At 42.1% G+C, this 18,993-nt stretch overlaps 1 protein-coding gene across 1 annotated transcript in view; it reads left to right on the top strand.

The window, feature by feature from the left end:
- The window catches only part of ATG4A (autophagy related 4A cysteine peptidase), a 55,323-nt gene that overhangs the window by 23,605 nt on the left and 12,725 nt on the right, over positions 1–18,993 (top strand). The window contains exons 2-6 of the mRNA XM_077889494.1: positions 11,914–12,024; positions 13,569–13,640; positions 15,851–15,949; positions 18,354–18,455; positions 18,639–18,711. Coding sequence (XP_077745620.1) covers positions 11,914–12,024; positions 13,569–13,640; positions 15,851–15,949; positions 18,354–18,455; positions 18,639–18,711 — 457 coding nt within the window. The remainder of the gene's footprint in view (positions 1–11,913; positions 12,025–13,568; positions 13,641–15,850; positions 15,950–18,353; positions 18,456–18,638; positions 18,712–18,993) is intronic.

Raw genomic sequence — 18,993 nt, 5'->3', positions numbered from 1 at the left:
AAAAAAAAACTAACCAACCCATCAACTAAGATTGGACTTACAGGCAAATACTTTTTGCACTGTTTCTATTCTGATAATGATGAGATACCCAGACTTCCTCCTGAGTGGATTTGAAAGTGTTCAGGGGCTCCATGAAATCTGTGTTAAGTCCAGAACCCTTACTGAGGCTTCCAAAGCCAACATTGCCTAGGCTTCTTTGTCTCTCCAGCCTTAACCCCTGACAGTCTCCCTGTAGCATCTCTGTTCCACAGTCTCTCAGCCCTTGGCATTCTGGTCTAAGCTTCTCTGCCTGGAACATCCTTCTCCTACCGTATGTGCTTAACTCTGATCATTTAAGGCTAAGGCCTGTCATCGCCTCTCTTCTCCAAGCCTTCTCTGGACCCTAGACTGGCTTCGATGGTCCTCTGCTGTGCTTCCTTAGCCACCCACTAACCGCCCCCCCCCCGACCATGCAAACACTAACCTTACCATATAAAAATGAACTCTCCTTTTTTCTCTCTTCCCATTAGACTTGAAATTGCTTAACATGTGTTACTGCCCCCAAGGCCGAGTACAATGTTGGTCATATGGTAGGTACCCCACAAAGGATTGTTAAATTGATATTTACATAAACACATAAACCAGCCTTTAGACTTTTGTCAGCATGCCCATTCATTCCATAACCATTTGATGGGCTTAAGGGGACAATGTATCTCAAGGCACTATGATTAGAACTTTAGGGGATATGGAGAAAAGCCCTAACCTGGACTGAGATTGGAGTTCGTTCCAATAGCAGAGAGATGACATGCCTGCAAATAATAATAATCTAGGGAACAAGGTGCCCAGTGCCACAAAAGAAATAAAAAAATAAGGGATTTTAGAAGCTTAGAAGAATAAAAAAGTACTTCTTGTTGGGAAAATTGAGGAAGTATTCATAGAGAAAGTGGCATTTGAGGTAGGACTTAAATATAAGTTGGACATGAATGAGCAAAACGCCTCTGATGTATCATATGGTTTCTTTTGGCTGAAAAGAGTAGATCTGAAGGAGTAATGAGCAACCAGGAACAAATATAAATGTACGAGGTGGTCATATTGGAGAGAGCCTGAAATTCCAAGCTGGTGAGTTTATATGGGATTCCTATCATTTGGAGTAAACTTGGAAGCCTGGGAAGTTTTTGAGCTGCTCGGGGACAAAAGTGAAGAGATCCTTTAAGATAAGTCTGGTAATTGTGTATTTTAGTATTTTCTTAGTAAATTATTATTAACTAATTAATTACTGATAATTACTTTTATTAAATAGTGTGGAAAAACTCCAAGGCCTGTAGCTCCTTGACCTTTTTGCACTAGTCCTTTCTCACTGTAAATCTAGATGAGGCAAGAGATCATATGGCCAATTAGTTCTGAGAAATGAACATTGAAATTGACAGAGGAAGGAACCACCAGCAAGACAGAAATGGCTCATAAAAATGCAAAGACGTATATAGAGTTGTTTGCTTAGGAACCGTGTCCAAAACATTGCCTTCAGCCGTCTGGAAAAATCCAGACACAATATATATTATATTGTTAATATTTATTCCTTTGGGGTAATTCATATAGCTTCCAGTTAAAAATAATTATACTCTTCTAACTTCAGACTATCTACACTTACTCTCCCCTATAAACAGCAAGTACTGCATTGTCAGTTTGTTTTATAGTATGTTATATAACCAGAGCATCTGATTTCTTGTCACCTTAGGCTAGGTCTTCAGCACTTCATGCCTGGATTATTACAACAACTTTCTCATTGCTGTCCCTTGACTCCAATGCCTGGGATCTAGTTTTTATTATAACAGCAGGGTGTAGTGGGAAGAATATTGGTTGGAGAGTAAGGTGAACTTGGTTTGAATCCTGGTTATACTGCTCACTAGCTATATGACTCTGGGCAAGTTTTATCACCTCTCTAAGTCTCAGATCCTTGAACTCTAAACTGGAAGTAATGATCTTTGCCCTGGCTATCTCAGGAGGCTGTCTCAAGGATCATATGAAAATGCTCTGAAAACTGTCAGTGTCTTGACTAAGACTTGGGCTCTACTGGCTTGCTTTCTGCCCTCTACAATCCAATCCTGAGCCACCTCTCTAATCTCATTGCTTGGTATTCTCCAGAATTTACCCCCTACTCTTGGATTCATATATACTTAATAGTATTCCCCTATCTGGACTTTTCTCCAATCTTATTTCTGTTTATCCTAATTGAAGCAATAATTTAAGGACCGGTTAAAATCCTATATCCCCTTTGAAATCTCTCCTGATGATTCTAATGCTCACTGATTTTCCCCTTTTCTGAATTTTGATAACATTCAGTTATTATCAACACTTGCTTATGCATTGCCTTTATTATTAGATTTTTAATGGACGTAAGGCTCAGATCTTTAGATACTATGCTTTATAATGCCTTGGATTGCTCATTTAACATTTAGTGAATATTTATGAGACTATTTCCTCTGTACCAAGTATAGAACTTAGTAAATAATTGTTGGCTCATTTATTTACTTATTTATTTAGTCTCATTTATTTAGACATTCACATGCAGACTCCCTTAAGAGAGAGACAAGTGAACCCATTTTCCTTTCCCAGAACTTGAATAGCCCTCCTAACAACCCTCCCTACCTCTACTTCCTACAGAACCATAGGTAGGTTGTTTGGATAGACCTGCCCAATAGAACTTGCTGTGGTGATGGAACTATCTTACAGCCGTGCTGTCCAATATGATAACCACTAGTCACATGTGGCTCTTGAGTGCTTGAAATGTGGTTAGTGCAACTGAACTGAGAAACTTAAATTTTAGTTGTATTTGATTTTAATTAATTTAAATGTGAGCAGCTGCATGTAGCTGTGTGGATAGTATAGGTCTAGACCTCTGGCTTTCCAATATTTTTGATCCAAAAATACAGTGGAAAATACATTATATACTGCAACCCAGTTTATATACCCACAAACAAGTTTCATGAAATGGTATTATGTAATCGTTATTATGTGTCATATAGTCTAATATTTTTCTCTTCTGTTTAATTTCATTTAAAAAATGCTGGTTGCAAGCCACTGTGTAGATTTCATAGCCCACTGAGGAGTTACAATGTGCTGTTTGAAAAACACACTAGGGGCACCTGGGTGTTTCAGTCAGCCAAGCATCTGCCTTCAGCTCAGGTAATAACCTCAGGGTCCTGGGATCAAGCCCCATGTTAGGCTCCTTGCTCAGTCTCTCCCTCTGCTTCTCCCCTCTCCCTCTGCCCCTCCCCCTTGCTCTTGCTCTCTCTTTATCTCTCTCCCGCTCTCAAATGAATGAATGAATAAAATCTTTAAGAAAAGAAAGAAAGACACACTGCTCATTTTATAGATAGAGAATCTAAGGCCTAAGAAGTGCAGTAAATTCTCCAAGGTCGCATAGCTAGTTAGTGGCAGGGTAGCACTAGAACCTAAATTTCAGGTTTCCTAGGCTAGAGCTATTTTTAAGAGTGAGGAATGATTCCTCCTTTTCACCTGCAGAAAGAACATTTATTTTAAGAGAGAGTATGCACGTTTGTGTGCATACATGCAGGAGGGAAGGAACAGAGAGAGAGGGAGAGAAATCTTAAGCAGCCTCTACACCCAGCACAGAGCATGACCCAGGGCTCAATCTCACAACCCTAATATCATGACCTGAGCTGAAATCCAGAGTCGGATGTTTAACCGACTGAGCCACCCACATGGCCCTCATTTTTTTTATGTTAGAGAAAAATTATTTGATACACTCTTCATTTTGGCTAAGTATTTTCATGATATCTTGCTTCCTACGTGAATCATGAGCTTTATATTTGAGCATCCCTCCTCTTTTGGTTTGGACACTGTCCAAAATCAAAGATACAATACCACAGGGGCTTTTTTGGGACCCACTGGGTGACTTAGCAATTTGTACTGCTTGGGAATACAACCATTCTTTCCCCTTAGCAGATTGATTCTTAACAACAAAACCTGTTGCTAAACAATCAAGGTGATTCTCACCTCAGTTTGTGGGATAGTTGCCTCAAGTCTTGAATTATAAAGCCAATCATATTTTTTATCCATCCATCCATCCATCCATCCATCCATCCATCCATCCTGTATCCTACCTTCTTTGTATGTCTTATTAATGAAAGTAAGTCTTACAGAAGTGGCATCTTTTTCTTCTGAAAAATGCATCTCTCCAAAAAGAGCAGAGTTACCTCATCAAAAGCAAAAAGAGGCAGCAATTTAGAGGTGCCGTGTGCCATGTGTTAGGTGCATTCCTCACCAGTTTGTGCATGGAATCCCGTTTCCTCATGGATGTTTCTAAACATGGAGCCTGCTTCTCCCTCTGCCTGTGTCTCTGCCTCTGTGTGTGTGTGTGTGTGTGTGTCATAAATAAATGTAGTGATGGAACTATCTTATAGCCGTGCTGTCCAATATGATAACCACTAGTCACATGTGGCTCTTAAGTGCTTGAAATGTGGTTAGTGCAACTGAACTGAACTTAAAAAAAAAAGGCAACAAGTTTTTCCAAAAGAACCACTTTAAAGATTTATTTATTTTTATTTGAGAGAGGCAGGGAAGGGATAGAGGGAGAGGGAGAGGGAGAGAATCCCAAGTGGATTCCCCAGTGAGTGCAGAACCAGACGTGGGGCTGGATCCGAAGACCCTGAGATCATGACCTGAGCCGAAATGCAGAGTTGGATGCTTCATGGACTGAGCTACTCAGGTGCCCCCAAAAGAATCACTTCAGAGGAAAACCAAAGAGTCCAATTTTGCATTTCATTTGATTCTTACCACCATTGTCAATAGGATGAGTTGACTGAAATCTTTAAGGAATGTTGTATTTTATGGAGACAAGTTACCTATGGCCCAGTTGAATTTCCTAGCAGAAAAGTAAAGGGTACTATCGTTTATCAATCACTTAACAATGGTCCCTTGACAACTGGACTGGTTATCCCTTGGCTGACTTGCCCTGAAATCTGTCAGGCATGGCCTCCTGAGCTCCACCACCACCAGTATCAGTCAGTGGAATCTCATAAAGTCATAAAGTTCAGCTGAATGATGACCCTTTGGTTAAGATTCTATATTGTCAGTCTAAAATGATAAATGTTTTCGGGGCACCTGGGTGGCTCAGTGGTTGAATGTCTGCGTTTGGCTCAGGTCATGATCCCAGGGTCCTGGTATCAAATCCCACATCGGGCTCCCTGCAGGGAGCCTGCTTCTCCCTCTGCCTATGTCTCTGCCTCTCTCTGTGTGTCTCATGTGAATAAATAAATAAAATATTTTTTAAAAATGTTTTCTCAAGACTCCAAGGTTTATACTGGTCTGTAGAGAAATCACTTCATGTCTTTTGTGTTATTTGACAACCCAGCATCACTAGGATTTGACTTGCAGAATAAATTCAGGAAAACTTGCAGTTTGGGACATGACAGTCCTCCTTAAAATGATGAGAATCGTCGCCTATTTCCCTAGTTCTAAGTTCTCGGTTGTCAGAAAAGCAGGGCATTGGGAGAAAAAGTAATACAGATGGGGCAGGGCATATGCATAGGTGGGCAGAGGCTGGGAAGACCAGAATACTAAGTAGACCCAGGAGGAAGGACGGGAAGGCACATTTTAGGCTGAACTTTTTTTAAAATTAATTTTAAAAGATGTTATTTGAGAGAGGGAGAGAGCATGAGCAGGGAGAGGAGCAGTGAGAGAGGGAGAAACAGACTCCCCACTGGGCTCAATTCCAGGACCCCAGGATCACCACCTGAGCCAAAGGCAGACACTTGACTGACTGCACCAACCAGGTGCCCCAGCTTTGTTGTTTTGAACTCCACCTGCCTTCCAAGGTTCTGCTAATTTACCTGCCATCTACCATGTTCCTCTTCACAATCTCTGTACAGGTAGACTTCTTCCACTTTTTTCTTTAACCCCCTCCTTCTTTTAGCAACCAAACCCATGAGACCTACATGTTCTGGCTAGACCACACTTTATCTCCATACCCCACATCATGTATTTCTGCTCCTATTTCATCAACCCCACTTGCAAACTGCGTTAATTTTGTCTCTCTCCTCTCCCTCCTTGCCTCCCCCCTCTCTGTATCACTCTTTCACTCTCCCCAGCCCCACCCCACATTCAGTTGCTTGCCAAATCCTTTGGATGCTCCCCCAACTACGAATTTCTTCCCTTCCCCCTTCCCCCTTATATCTCATTTTCATTAAGGCCCAGCTCAGGTACCATAACCTTTTCTAGGTTGTGGAAGGCCCATTCACTCCCAGTTGAAATTATCATTTGCTGTCTTCCACATCTCCTTCTTTCTTTATGGAATTGTAATTGACACACAATAATATATTAGTTTCAGGTGTACAACATAGTGTTTTGATATTTTTTTGGCTATTTTGATAGATTATGAAATGATCACTTGGTAGGGCTAATTACCATCTGTCATTGCACAAAATTATTATAATATTATTGACTCTATTCCCTATGCTGCATGTTACATCATTTTCCTTTAATTATAGTACTTATTGTTATTAGTTGTTTCCAGACCTGTCCTTTCCACTAGATTAAAAGCTTTTGGAGGATGGATGCCAGAGCTCAGTGATATTTTAATTTCTGTGCACATCGCAGGTACTCAGTGAAAGTTTATGAAATGAACATATGGATGAATATTCAACCCTTACCATGCCTGTCATCCATGGACACTTATGTTTTTGAAGCTCTTACTTGATAGTATGTTAAATACATATGCTCTGCTGAGAAGGCTGTTCTGGCATCAGCAATATCCTGGCAGGCCTTTAGAATCAGGTGGCCTTCCAGGGAGATATGCTATGGTATCTCAGGCCCCTTCTGGCCCTGAGATGCTGTGACCATGAGATTTCACTTGAGGGATTTGTATTGTTTGTGGGACACAAACCCCACAGAACCTAGGAGCCTTCATGTACAAGTGTCTCTGTTAAGCGCTATCAGAATATGTGTTGTTCAAAGCTATTTTTTCATTTGCTTGCAATTTTATGAAATAACCCTTAGAAATAAAGTCAATGACTGGAAAACATTAAGACATAGCAGAAATGGCAGTGTATGGACCTCTGAAAATTCCATCTATAATAGCAATAAAAAAAAAACTAGCAAAAATGGTCAGAATTAACTTTTTCAAAACTGTGGAAATCCACCAAAGGCTTGCAACAATCTGGGGGAGTATTTATTCAAGAAAAACAGCTGCAGTTTGATAAGAATATCAAGCTTTGTGGTGTTTTCACTCATTCTATGCCTATCCCTTGTTCTCCAGCCCTACAGAAGCCTTGAGAATTTACAGCCTCCAATCACAGGGGAAGCCAGTAGCCTGACAGCCATTGTAGGACATAGAATGCGGTTGGAGCTCCTGTAAAGCCTCATTTTTACCTTAGCTTTTTAAATATTTTATTTATTTATTTGAGAGCGTGAGCATGAGAAGGGGGAGGGGCAGAGGAGAGAGAGAGAGAGAAGCAGACTCCCTGATGAGCAGGGAGCCTGACATGGGACTCAATCCCAGGACCCCAAGATCATGACATGAGCCCAAGGCTGATACTTCACCAACTGAGCCACCTAGGCACCCTGAGACTCATTTTTAGAGAATTGTCATTATTTGATCTTTCTGGTGATTCCTTGGAGGACCCCACTTGCAAGGCTGACTTTATTTGCTCTGACTTAGAGTGACAGGGGCTTTTTTGGAAAACTATTATAAGTGCAGCCACTATAGAAAACAATGTGGAGGTTCCTCAAAAACTTAAAAATAGAAATATCATATGACCAGTAATTCCATTTCTGGATATTTACCTGAAGAAAAACAAAACACTAATTAGAGAAGATATATGCACCTCTATGTTTGTTATAGCATTATTTACAAGATATGGAAGCATCCCAACTATCCATCAATAGATGAAAGGATAAAGAAGATGTGTGTGTATCTACATTATATATATATATATAATATATATGTATATATATTATATAATTATATAATTTCAATAATGGGATTATATATATCTTTACATTATATAATAATAGAATATTACTCAGCCATAAAAAGAAATGAAATCTTGGTAATTATGACAACATGGATGGACCTAGAGGGTATTACGTTAAATGGAATAAGTCAGACAGAGAAAGACAGATACCATATGATTTCACTTGTGTGTTTAATCTAAAAAACAAGCGAACAAACAAACCGGGAACAGATTAATAATTTACAAAGAACAACTGTTGGTTGCCAGAGGGGAAAGAGGTGAGAGATGGCTAAAATAGGTGAAGGGGATTAAGAGGTACAAAATTCCAGTTATAAAATAAGTAAATCGTGGGGACCAATAGTACAGCATAGGGAATATAGTCCGGAATATTGTAATACTGTAATAATTTTATATGGTGACTCCACTTATTGTGGTGACCATCAAGTGATGTATAGATTGTCAAATCACTATGTTGTACACCTAGAGCTAATATAATATTGTATGTCCGCTAAACTTCAATTAAAAGTAAAATAAAATGATAAGAAAACTATTACAGAGGCAATTGATTAACTTCATAGCTGCTTGAGGCTGTAGATAACCAAGAAGCTCAAAAGAAAAAGCTAAGGAATAACATGTCCATGGGAGCTTGAAAAATTTGGGTATATCCCTAGGAATCTAGAAGACTATCTTGCATGCTCAGGGTTGTGTGCATGGTCAGGAAAGCCTGAGGGGGCTCTAGGCTTTCACTCTGGCTGATTCCGAGCTCTGCACAAGGGAAGGCTAAGGCAGAGTTATCAGCTGCCTGGCTGTGTTGAAGGCATGTCCCAAAATGTACACAGAGCCTCTTGGCCAAGACTGGGAGACTTGCTGGCTTCCAGGAGTTTAAGGAAGTCTTTGTTCAGTTATTAGCTGACCACTGAGCCAACCCAGCGGAGATCATAGACTTCAGTGCAATAATCATTTAGTAAAGTAAAATGCAAGAGAGTGAAGGCTGTTGTTCATCAGACCTTGTAAGAACAAATTCTAGGTCCTTCCAGCTGTGGTCTTTGTAGCTCTGCCTGTATAGTTCCTATCTCTTTAAATAGGCAGAAAGGGCAGGAAACTCGTATGGGGCTGATGTCTTGTTTATTGCTTTCAAGGCAAGACAAAGGTAGTTTATGAGAATTTTTTTTAAAGGACTGTGTTGGGACACCTGGGTGGCTCAGTTGAGCATCTGCCTTCAGCTCAGGGAGTGATCCTTGGGTCCTGGGATCGAGTCCTGCATCAGGCTCTCCGGAGGGAGCCTGCTTCACCCTCTGCCTGTGTCTCTGCCTCTCTGTGTGTCTCTCAAGAATAAATAAATAAAATCTTTTTTTTAATTTTTATTTATTTATGATAGTCACACAGAGAGAGAGAGAGACGCAGAGACACAGGCAGAGGGAGAAGCAGGCTCCATGCACCGGGAGCCCGACGTGGGATTCGATCCCAGGTCTCCAGGATCGTGCCCTGGGCCAAAGGCAGGCGCCAAACCGCTGCGCCACCCAGGGATCCCAAATAAAATCTTTAAAACAATAAGAAGGGCTGTGTTCGTCAGAAGTGATTCTGTTGGAAATGCGACTTCACTTCTGCTTCTCAGTTTCCTTCTTCATCTTTCCTTGTGGAAGACCTAGTCCCCTTTCCTTGTCAGACTGTCTCATATATACCCTCCCCATGTTACTGCTCTTTGCTTCTGTTAATCTCATCTTTTGTTCCGGCTTTCATTGGCTTCATCCATGTAGCTTCACCTGGGGCTGGTGATAGCGTGACACACTGCATTCTGGGAGTCCATGTTCTACAGAAAGAATCAGGAAGAATAGAGACGGTAATGACCTTCTTGCTGGCCTGGGGAGGGCTGAAGAGCAAGAGGACAATCCTTTGGCTACCATTTTGGTCAGGGCCATCCCAAATGAAGCAGCACAGTTCTCACAGGCTTTAAGGGGCTGTACTAATTTGACCAGATGGCTGGGCCATGACTCACTGGGTCAGGGTTGGTGATAGAGAAATGGTGTTTTGTTTGTTTTGGGCCAATACTAAAAAAAGACCCAAGGCTTCTATGCATACATGCTGTACATTCATCCAGTGTTGCCCTTCCTCACCCCTACCAGGGGAATGCCAGACAGGTTGCCCCTTTCTCACACCCCTCTCTAGCTACTTATTTTCTGACTCTGTTTCTAGGCTACACTGGATGTTCCTTTTAACCTGATTGCTCCTGCCTGTGAGGGGCAGAGGGTAGGGTGGGAAGGTACACAGTGTGACTTACGCCACCGCAGTCCCATCACCTCCTGGGGATGGCCTGACATCGGTGGTCATTTTTAGCCTGGTATTTCCTGGGCCTGGGCCAGGGGCTGAGGCTAGTGGCAGAAAGGCTAAGATGGCACAGGTTCTCTGGCAGATTCGGCAGTGATGAGCTTTCACTGGAGAACAAAATGGCTGCCTCCTTTCTAACCTCTTTAGGTTTGAAATACTGCCAGAGACTATAACCTTGATGATTAAAGCATCCCGAGGAGAAAAGATACTTAAATCCCTGGAAGATTGGACTTCTGTAATAAGTTTCAAGACAAGCGGGTATCCCTGAGTAGTTGTGTTTCTAAAATTATACCTTCAAACACTTAGAACTTCAATCTGCACAAATTATACAAAGTATAACTTCAGCCTCCAACCAAGTATTTTGAGCAGGTGAAATTGTTTTCATGATCAGATAGGACTCATTTATATTTAGGAACATTTATTTCTATGAAAACAGCATGCCCCTACCTTAGAAAACAAAGCCAAAAGAAAACAATTTGTCCTTTTAAGTGGGTTAAACATATCTCACAATGCCATTTTTACAGGAAAAATATTCCCATAGGGCTCTCAGGGCTTGCTTTGGGAGAGTCTCTGCAGCTGCTCAGAGCTGCAAAAAAGGACCCCTACTCTCTCTGAGCTCTTTCCCCCATAGGGGGCTGGGGAACCTCCCAGAGTTCAGAGAAGGCATGTGTGTTGGATGTCTTAGCTTTGAACTTGCAGTGTGTTGAAATAGGACTATTAATCTGATTTCTCCAGTTACAAGTTAAAATAGGTTTTTGTTGGCTGGCTTGGAAACTTATTTACCACCTACAATATTATTTCTCTCAGAACATTACTTAAAGAGAATTTTTGAGATAGGGCCTTTTCATAAGCCAGTCCTTACTCTTCTAGCAGACTCTTTTACCACAAGTGGTACAAAAGTGAGTCTTACCTCATCCCACATTACGTGGTCCTAAGTTTTGAGAGTCTGGCCTGTGAACTCGCAACGTGTAATTATGTTTTATTCGGTTATTTTATCTTAAGAGAACTGCAGGCAGCTGTGAATCCCAATCACAAGTTCTTTTTATCTTTAGCTTCAAGATCCTTCTTTGCAGAAGTCATATGTGAATAAAGTGGCAAAAGTATTGTGAGAACATCTGGGCTTCTGGGTGAAATCTTTCATTTTCACAGTTGAGTAATCTTTCAGGTTTGTCACAGTCCCTTCCAGAGCCACTGGCTGCTAGAAACCTCACAGTGTTCCTTGTAATATGGGCAGGAGTTGGGTATACAAGCATTAGGTATTATTGCATTACCTTGACAACACACTCTTGCTAGGAGAAGCTACGTAAGTGGCTATTCACAAAAAACAAAACAAAACAAACAAAAAAAAAACCAACCACGATGAAAAGATTCTGAAATGACTGTGACTAAATATTCAGAGATGTTACAAAAAGGGATTGTGAGAAATGGAAGGTGAAGATGGGTGGTCGGAAGGAAATCCCTCTACTAAAGGATGTTGGGGTCTTGTGAGTATCTTTGATCCTTGAAGAAAAGTATTTCTTCTATGAGACTCCAGCCAATGACCTTTCACCTCCAGGACAGAGGTAATAATCAGTAAGCCACAGAAGCAAACCCTCTCTATTATATTTTGCTTTAAGTTTATCTTCTTTTCTTTCAGTTTTATCCAAGTATGAAAACCAGATTACTATTTTTGCTGACTACCTAGAAGAATTTCCAGATTCAGATGAGCTGGTATGGATCTTGGGGAAACAGCATCTCCTCAAAACGGGTAAGGTTTGTTAGTATTTGTCTGTAGGAACCCAAGTGAGGTGGGTGCCCGAGGTTAAGGTCCTATCCATTTTTCCTTGTCGGGTTGGTGGAGTGTTACCTTGGTCACCATTAATGCCACCCATGGGTGGATATATTACTCACGGCCAGAGGAATTCAAGCCTTAGACCCCTTCCTTGTACAAGTCCCTTCCAAGGCCCTGAAAATCCATAGCAGGGAGTTCACATGGTCATAGGTGTTGATATGATATGAAAAAGTCAGATGTATTTGAATTCGTTTCTTTAAAGAAGAACCCCTGACTTCTGTAAGCCTTGGCTTTCAAAAACCATGCCCCAAACTCCTAGTATCACTAATCAGTACTTAGTCTGTAATGCCTGGGCTACATACTTCTCATTCCCCTCGTGTCCTTTTCTGTCTAGATTAAAAATACTGCCACCTAGTCTTGTAGCTCTTTTGCTGATTGTTAGCACCATCTCAGTGTATTCTGACTTTGTATAGAACATTTAGCCACTGCAGCTAGGTGGAAAAGAGGCTGGAATATTTTTCCCTACCCTTATATACTTCTGGATTGGGGAAGATCTTTTTCACCTGAAACTGTTAACAACCCAGCACCCAGTTTTTCTGGGTGAAAAGCCTGAACTTGGAGAGAGTCAGCTCTACTTTTTCTGTTTATCTGAGGAGAGATCGTCTCTGAAGGTCCTAGCATAGCAGAAGAGATAGGAAGCAGCTGATCACAATGCAAGAAATGCTTTGAAGAAAGATGCAAAAGCATTTGTGATGTTATATATCCATTTAGGTTTCAAATGCCAGTTGCAGTAGGTAGTACTTTTACACATTCAATTTGCTTAGCAGGGATCTCTCCTTTTTGGTTAAACATACATGCATGCACACACATGAACCCCCCAACACACACACACACACACACACACACACACACACACACACACACCTAGTTTAGATAATGGACAGCAGGTACCAATGAGAGATCCAACCAACAATCATCATTCAGGTAGGGGCTGGTTGCCTTGTTAGTGGGTTATCTTTGATTTTTCTATTCCTTGTCTTTTGGCTATGCCCCCAGTGTTAGTGCCTGCCAGGGTATGTTGCTCAGTGAGGAGACAGGAACCACCCTGGCCAGTAGCTCTTGTCAAAACTTAGGCGAAAAGGAATGCTGAGGGACGCCTGGGTGGCTCAGTGGTTGAGTGACTGCCTTTGGCTCAGGGCATGATCCTGGAGTCCGGGGATCGAGTCCCACATCGGGCTTCCTGCATGGAGCCTGCTTCTCCCTCTGCCTATGTCTCTGCTTCTCTCTCTCTCTCTGTCTTTCATGAATAAATAAATAAAATGTTAAAAAGAAAAGAAAGAAAAGGAATGCTGAAATCACTTGGCAAAGATGAGATTGGGTTTCCTCTGAGCTTCCCTAGCCCCATCACAATAGAATCGACTGGTTATTTGAAAGTGAGTTTGCTGCTGACTCAGAAATCAAAGGCTGAGATCTTTATATGAGATGTGGTGATTTAATTGTAATTTCACATTTAATTACAGAAAAATCTAAGCTGTTGTCTGATATAAGAGCTCGTCTATGGTTTACATACAGAAGGAAATTTTCACCAATTGGTAGGTATATCATCTGTTATACTGTGCTTTCTTCCTTGTAGATAGCTTGGCTGAGGTTATCAGTGATTTCACAGAATCCTCAGAATTAACAGCTCACTATGGCGAAGATTTTGCTTTAGGGAAATATGTTAAGTCTTAAATTTTATTTGAAAGTTTCATTGCCAAAGTACCTCATCACATATGGTTCCTTGGTGTTCATGTGTAACAGTAGTATGCTTTTGAGTCTACCTCCGAGGGTTCGGGCACCAGATTGCATTCCTTCTTTTACTTCTGGGAGCAAGGAGAAAGTCAAGCTTCTAATTTGGCTAATATTTACTAACTTCCAATCCACTTCTTTGTGGAGCTACATGATTATTAAAGACAATTAGACCTTGAAAGAAAGAAGAGAAATCCTTCGTTTTCTTCCCCTATGGAATGAAAGCACCTTGCTACTGGAAGGTGAATTATTATAGATTTCCTTGGAGCTAATGATAGGCTGTTAGAGTACCAGCTGCTATCTAGGAAAAAAGGACAGATCTATAAGTTAAGAGACTAGGCTCTATTTAGAGAAGAATCTGTAAAATGTTTGTAAGTATAGTGGCCTCTTCCTAGCATCATGGCCCTGTAGGAAGAGTATCAAATCCAAATGGTAGAAGCTATTTTCCTAAGAGAAAAAAATCTGTCAGACTGGTTTTGAGGCAGGACTGGACCTAGTAACTGGGTGAAATCCTCCTTTCTGATAAGTGTCCCAAGCCAAGGCCACACAGACAGTTTTCACTCTCCACAGGAAGTACCCAAGCTGGAAACAGCCCAAAGAATGATCTTTAGTACCCCTGGGTTTATTTTATTTTTGTATATATTTTTTTGGAGTTTGATTTGCCAACACTGGTATAACACCCAGTGCTCATCCCATCAAGTTACCCCTGGGTTTAAACTGTTAACTTTCTGTAGGTGAAGAGATCTCTAGAAGGCTTGAGAACATTTGCAGCTTACCTCTGACAGTGTTTTGGCAATGGATGATCTCTTCTTTATGTGGGCTTCATTGCATCTTTCCTGTACTAATCTGGCCTGTAATTCTGCCATTAGGGAGAGCCAGAGGGTTCCCCATCCAGTTAAGGGGGAGGCTCAATCCTCCCCATCTTACTGTAGCAGCTCTCCTTTGGTACCCACAACAAAAGGAGAAGGGTGGCCACTATGGCCCACTTGTCTTACGAGGCTGATGACCCTCCTTAAAGCTAGTCTGGTAAGATTGTGCTCATAGCATTGTTTCCCACTTCCATGTTGGGGATGGAAAGCAAATGAAAGCAGGTCTCCTCTGCCCTCCACATTACCTGATTTCACTGGTACCTTGAAAAAGGATATTGAGCTCTGGCTGGCCACATACATGGAACTTTTGTTCTTATATCAAGTGTTCTTAGAGGGAGGGGAACCTGTTGTCTTTCTTCATTTTTTAACTGGTTTTAGTCATTCCCGTCCATTTTGCTCATAACACTAGATATCTCCATCATCCTGAGTGGGTTGTAGAACCCTTTCACAGATATTTTCTCCTTTAGTTTTTATAATATCCCCCAGTAACCGGCAGGATATGTGCTGTCATTCCCAATCTATAGTTGAAACTTGGATCAGGTACCTAGAGATGGTCCTTCTGATGCCTAACTTCAGAACCTTTCCTCATTGTCCTTCCTGCTGTTCAGTCCTTCCTGCTGTTCAGACCTTTCTGCTGGACCTTTCTGCTGGAGCACAGTCAGGAACCTTCCGGATTTCTTTGACCATGCTCATGTGCTCATGATTACCTTTGGCCGCACTTTTCCTTAACTAAGATTAAGACTGGCTTCCCTGAGAAGTGAGCCATGCAAAGCTAGGTTGGCTCAGGCAGATAATGATGTGGTGGGTGTTAATGTTGGTAGCCTTACCTGGCAGTCATCTGCCACAACTGGATGCACACCTAGAAGTCTCCAAGCACAATACATAGGGGACAGGTTTTGTGCATTTGTTGGTTTCATCTTTGGCCATAGAAACTGTTTCAGTTAACTCTGCATTATCTTTGCAAATTCCACCCTGTAACCAACCCTGTTTGCTATCTGGCACGCTCTCTCTCTCTCTCTCTCTCTCCTCTCTTTTCAGAGTCCATGTGTCTGTCTGTCTGTCTCGTATGATTCCCATTTATGCTGGTGTTTCGGGAAAGGGCAATTTAAGGAACTCATATTCATTCCCATCCGTTTTGCCAACAGGAGGAACAGGCCCTTCATCAGATGCTGGCTGGGGATGTATGCTACGCTGTGGACAAATGATGCTGGCCCAGGCGCTTATCTGCAGACACTTGGGAAGGGGTGAGTTAAATTTGTCCTCCCTCAGACGCTCTGCAGGAGCACCAACTGCTGGCAGTTTAGCATTGGGGCTGAGCTTCAGGAATACTAGGTAACAGAGCTGAAGGTCCTAATGGGCTCTCTGCAAGCCTAAGTGGCAGGGCTGACAAGTCAATAAAGCCTCCCATGAGAAGGAAACAGCCAGCATTTCCTTGTGACTCACCAAGCCAGAATTACTTTCCTGGGATGGAATTGAACGTTGAGGCAGGTGTGTCATTTAGAGTTTCCAACTTCACTATTGTTCGAGTGAGTCCAAACAGGTCAGATAACAAAGGGAACAGGAAGAAGGGTGTGGCGGTATATCTGTTTCTTGACCTCGTTTAAAATGTCTGCCTGGTGAAGGATGGAAGTGACCTAAAGGAAGTGCCTAATGAGGGAGCTGGCGCTATTTGGTTTGGGTTCGCTGCCAATATCCATTCGATGATGAGGGAATCCTTAAATTAGCCCTCTCAGGAGGCTGCTTCATTAAGAACTTTCCGGTCATCTTCGTTGAAACCCTTGAGTCTTTCTTAAGACATGTGCGTCCTCCCCGTGGGCATCTGGAGGATGACCTTGGCTGGATGCCAGTGCGTGCACTTGGGGGTGAAAGCTGGGCTTGACCTGGGGATGAGGGAGGAAGAGGACCCCTTGGACAAGATTGGCCTGCTGAGCTCATTGGCTGTTACTCCTTGAGATTCTGAGTTATGGAAACATCCTTCCACAGTGCAGCCTCACACATCCACCTGCAGTTACCAGAGCAAATTGGGGAAAGGTCCAGGGAGGTTTTAAGGCTTTAAGGCCTTCTTTTCAGGGCTTAGAATAATCTGAACCCATTTCCTCTGGGTAGCATCATAATTCTGGTTTCACAGAGGAAGAAATTAAGGCTCAAGAAGTAAGGTGACTTGCTTAGGGTCAAACAGCAAGAAAGCATGGATTTGGGAACAGAAGAAGGCAGGTCTCCTGAATCCTTGTCCAGTGATGTCTCTGTGATATGCATCCTGCTCAGAGGAGATCTGTTCTCTTTAACCCTCCTCCCCATTTATAAAACACAGCAAGACGATTCTCCTGGAAGTGAATTTTGTGGGAAGCAAATGAGGAAGAGATTAAACCCCACAGTCAGCAGCAGTCTCAGTTGTTTCTAACAGAAAAGCAAACAGCAAGAAGAATTTGGAAATCGATCTTGCAGCTGAGGTAAATTCAAAGACGCCATTCTGTGAAGAAGTATTTTGGAGTGCTTCCTATTCACTTACTTCATAGCTAAGGTGGAGTGCTCACTTATCACTGTCTTCAGTCCACATTTAGTGGTACCTAGCAGCCAGCTAATTAGGATTTCCCCAGACTTGGACAATTCAGTAGCAAATGGAAAAAAAAAAGTTGGATGCAGTTCACCCTCTGAAGACTGTGCTGGCTACAAAGTTTAAAACTTTGATTTCAGAACTATTAGAAGCAAAGAAAACAGAAGATTCTGGAGACAGTGGCCGGCCTCTGGCTTCAAGAATACTTCAGTTGTGAAGTTAAATAGTGTCTAAAACCTTGAGAGAGAAATTTGTGTCTTGGAAGCCAACTAAGTCCCAGAGAGCTGTCCCATGAGACAGAGTTCCTAGAGCTGAGGGAATGGGAGAGGCACATCCTGTCTACAGCGGTGATCATGGAGAATCTTTGCAGTTGTCCTGCATCCTGGGATAAATAGACTCTGCAGCATTTGCGGGGGCGTGGGGAGATTGGCATGCCTGAGGCACAGAGGGGCTTCCTATAGGTATGATTATTTTAGTTTTGGTCACAAAGAAACCTTAAACACAGAGGTTATTCGTTTTTCTAAAGGTCAGTGTGGACTCTTTGAAGGTTGTGTAAAAATGACAGCATGCAATTTCTTTTGAGCTTCCTCAGTTGTGAATTGTGTGTATTTCCCCAGTGCACTGTTGTGTGTCTGAATAGCACTTCCCTAGTGAGACTCTTTCGCAATGTTGCCAAAATACATGAACCAAAGCCGTTGCTATCTGTGTAGAGATGAGAGAGTATGGCGTCAGGGCGGCCTAAGGATATACCTCTGGGCTTTGTAGTGACCTCAGTAGCTGAACAGACCAGAAAAGCCTTTTCTGACATTGTTTTCATGTAATACTTATCTAGCTCCAGCCTCCGGGCTAAGTCAGTTCCTCAGTCAGCTTGTTATTTTGCTTATACTTTACACCCACAGAGACTTTGAAAGTAATGTCTCTAGATGCCTTTGTCATCAAAATCAAAGTTAATTAGGAATGTGCTAACCCGATAGCCCCTGCCTTTTAGCTGGAACTCCTTTGTTTTCTTTGTAACATCGTAGTGGCAGTAAGAGGGCAGTGAGGTAATAAGCAGTTACAAACATGACTTTCATACATTTTTTTTCCCTCAAAAGACTGGAGCTGGGAGAAACAGAAAGAACAACCCAGAGAATACCAACGGATCCTCCAGTGCTTCTTAGATAGAAAGGACTGTTGCTACTCTATCCATCAAATGGGTAAGGTCACATCAGTGGTCTTGAGGCAGTGTTCTGTACCTTCTGCTTTCATCCCCTGCCTTATATGGGCTCTGCAAACTTGTCCATCTGCTTAATTATTCATGCAAAAAATTAGGAGTTTGTGGCATGCTGGAAGAACTTTTGCTAACGTCTCTTTTTTTCCCCCTCCCCACATAAAAACAGCACAGATGGGTGTAGGAGAAGGGAAATCAATTGGCGAATGGTTTGGACCAAATACAGTTGCACAGGTATTAAAGTAAGTAAAAGAGCCTGGCATCCGCCTTACAGAACTGTCTCCTGTGCCTCCCTCTTCTGCCAGCTCAGTGTCCCATCAAGCTAACTGTTCTTGCCATCACTAAGCCACCAAACATCTGTATCATTTTGCTTGGACAGTTCTTTGAAATGTGCATGTGTGGACATCTGTTCTAGTATTATCAGAGTTATATCCATCTGTACCAGTATATCGGGGTGAGGGGGGCACCCCAAGACTCCCTCAATATCCATTCCCTCTCCAGGTTGGTGCTCGCCTTCCAGGGGA

The sequence above is a fragment of the Canis aureus genome, chromosome X (assembly GCF_053574225.1).
Source record: "Canis aureus isolate CA01 chromosome X, VMU_Caureus_v.1.0, whole genome shotgun sequence".
Taxonomy (NCBI): domain Eukaryota; kingdom Metazoa; phylum Chordata; class Mammalia; order Carnivora; family Canidae; genus Canis; species Canis aureus.
This window is presented reverse-complemented; position numbering and strand designations above follow the sequence as displayed.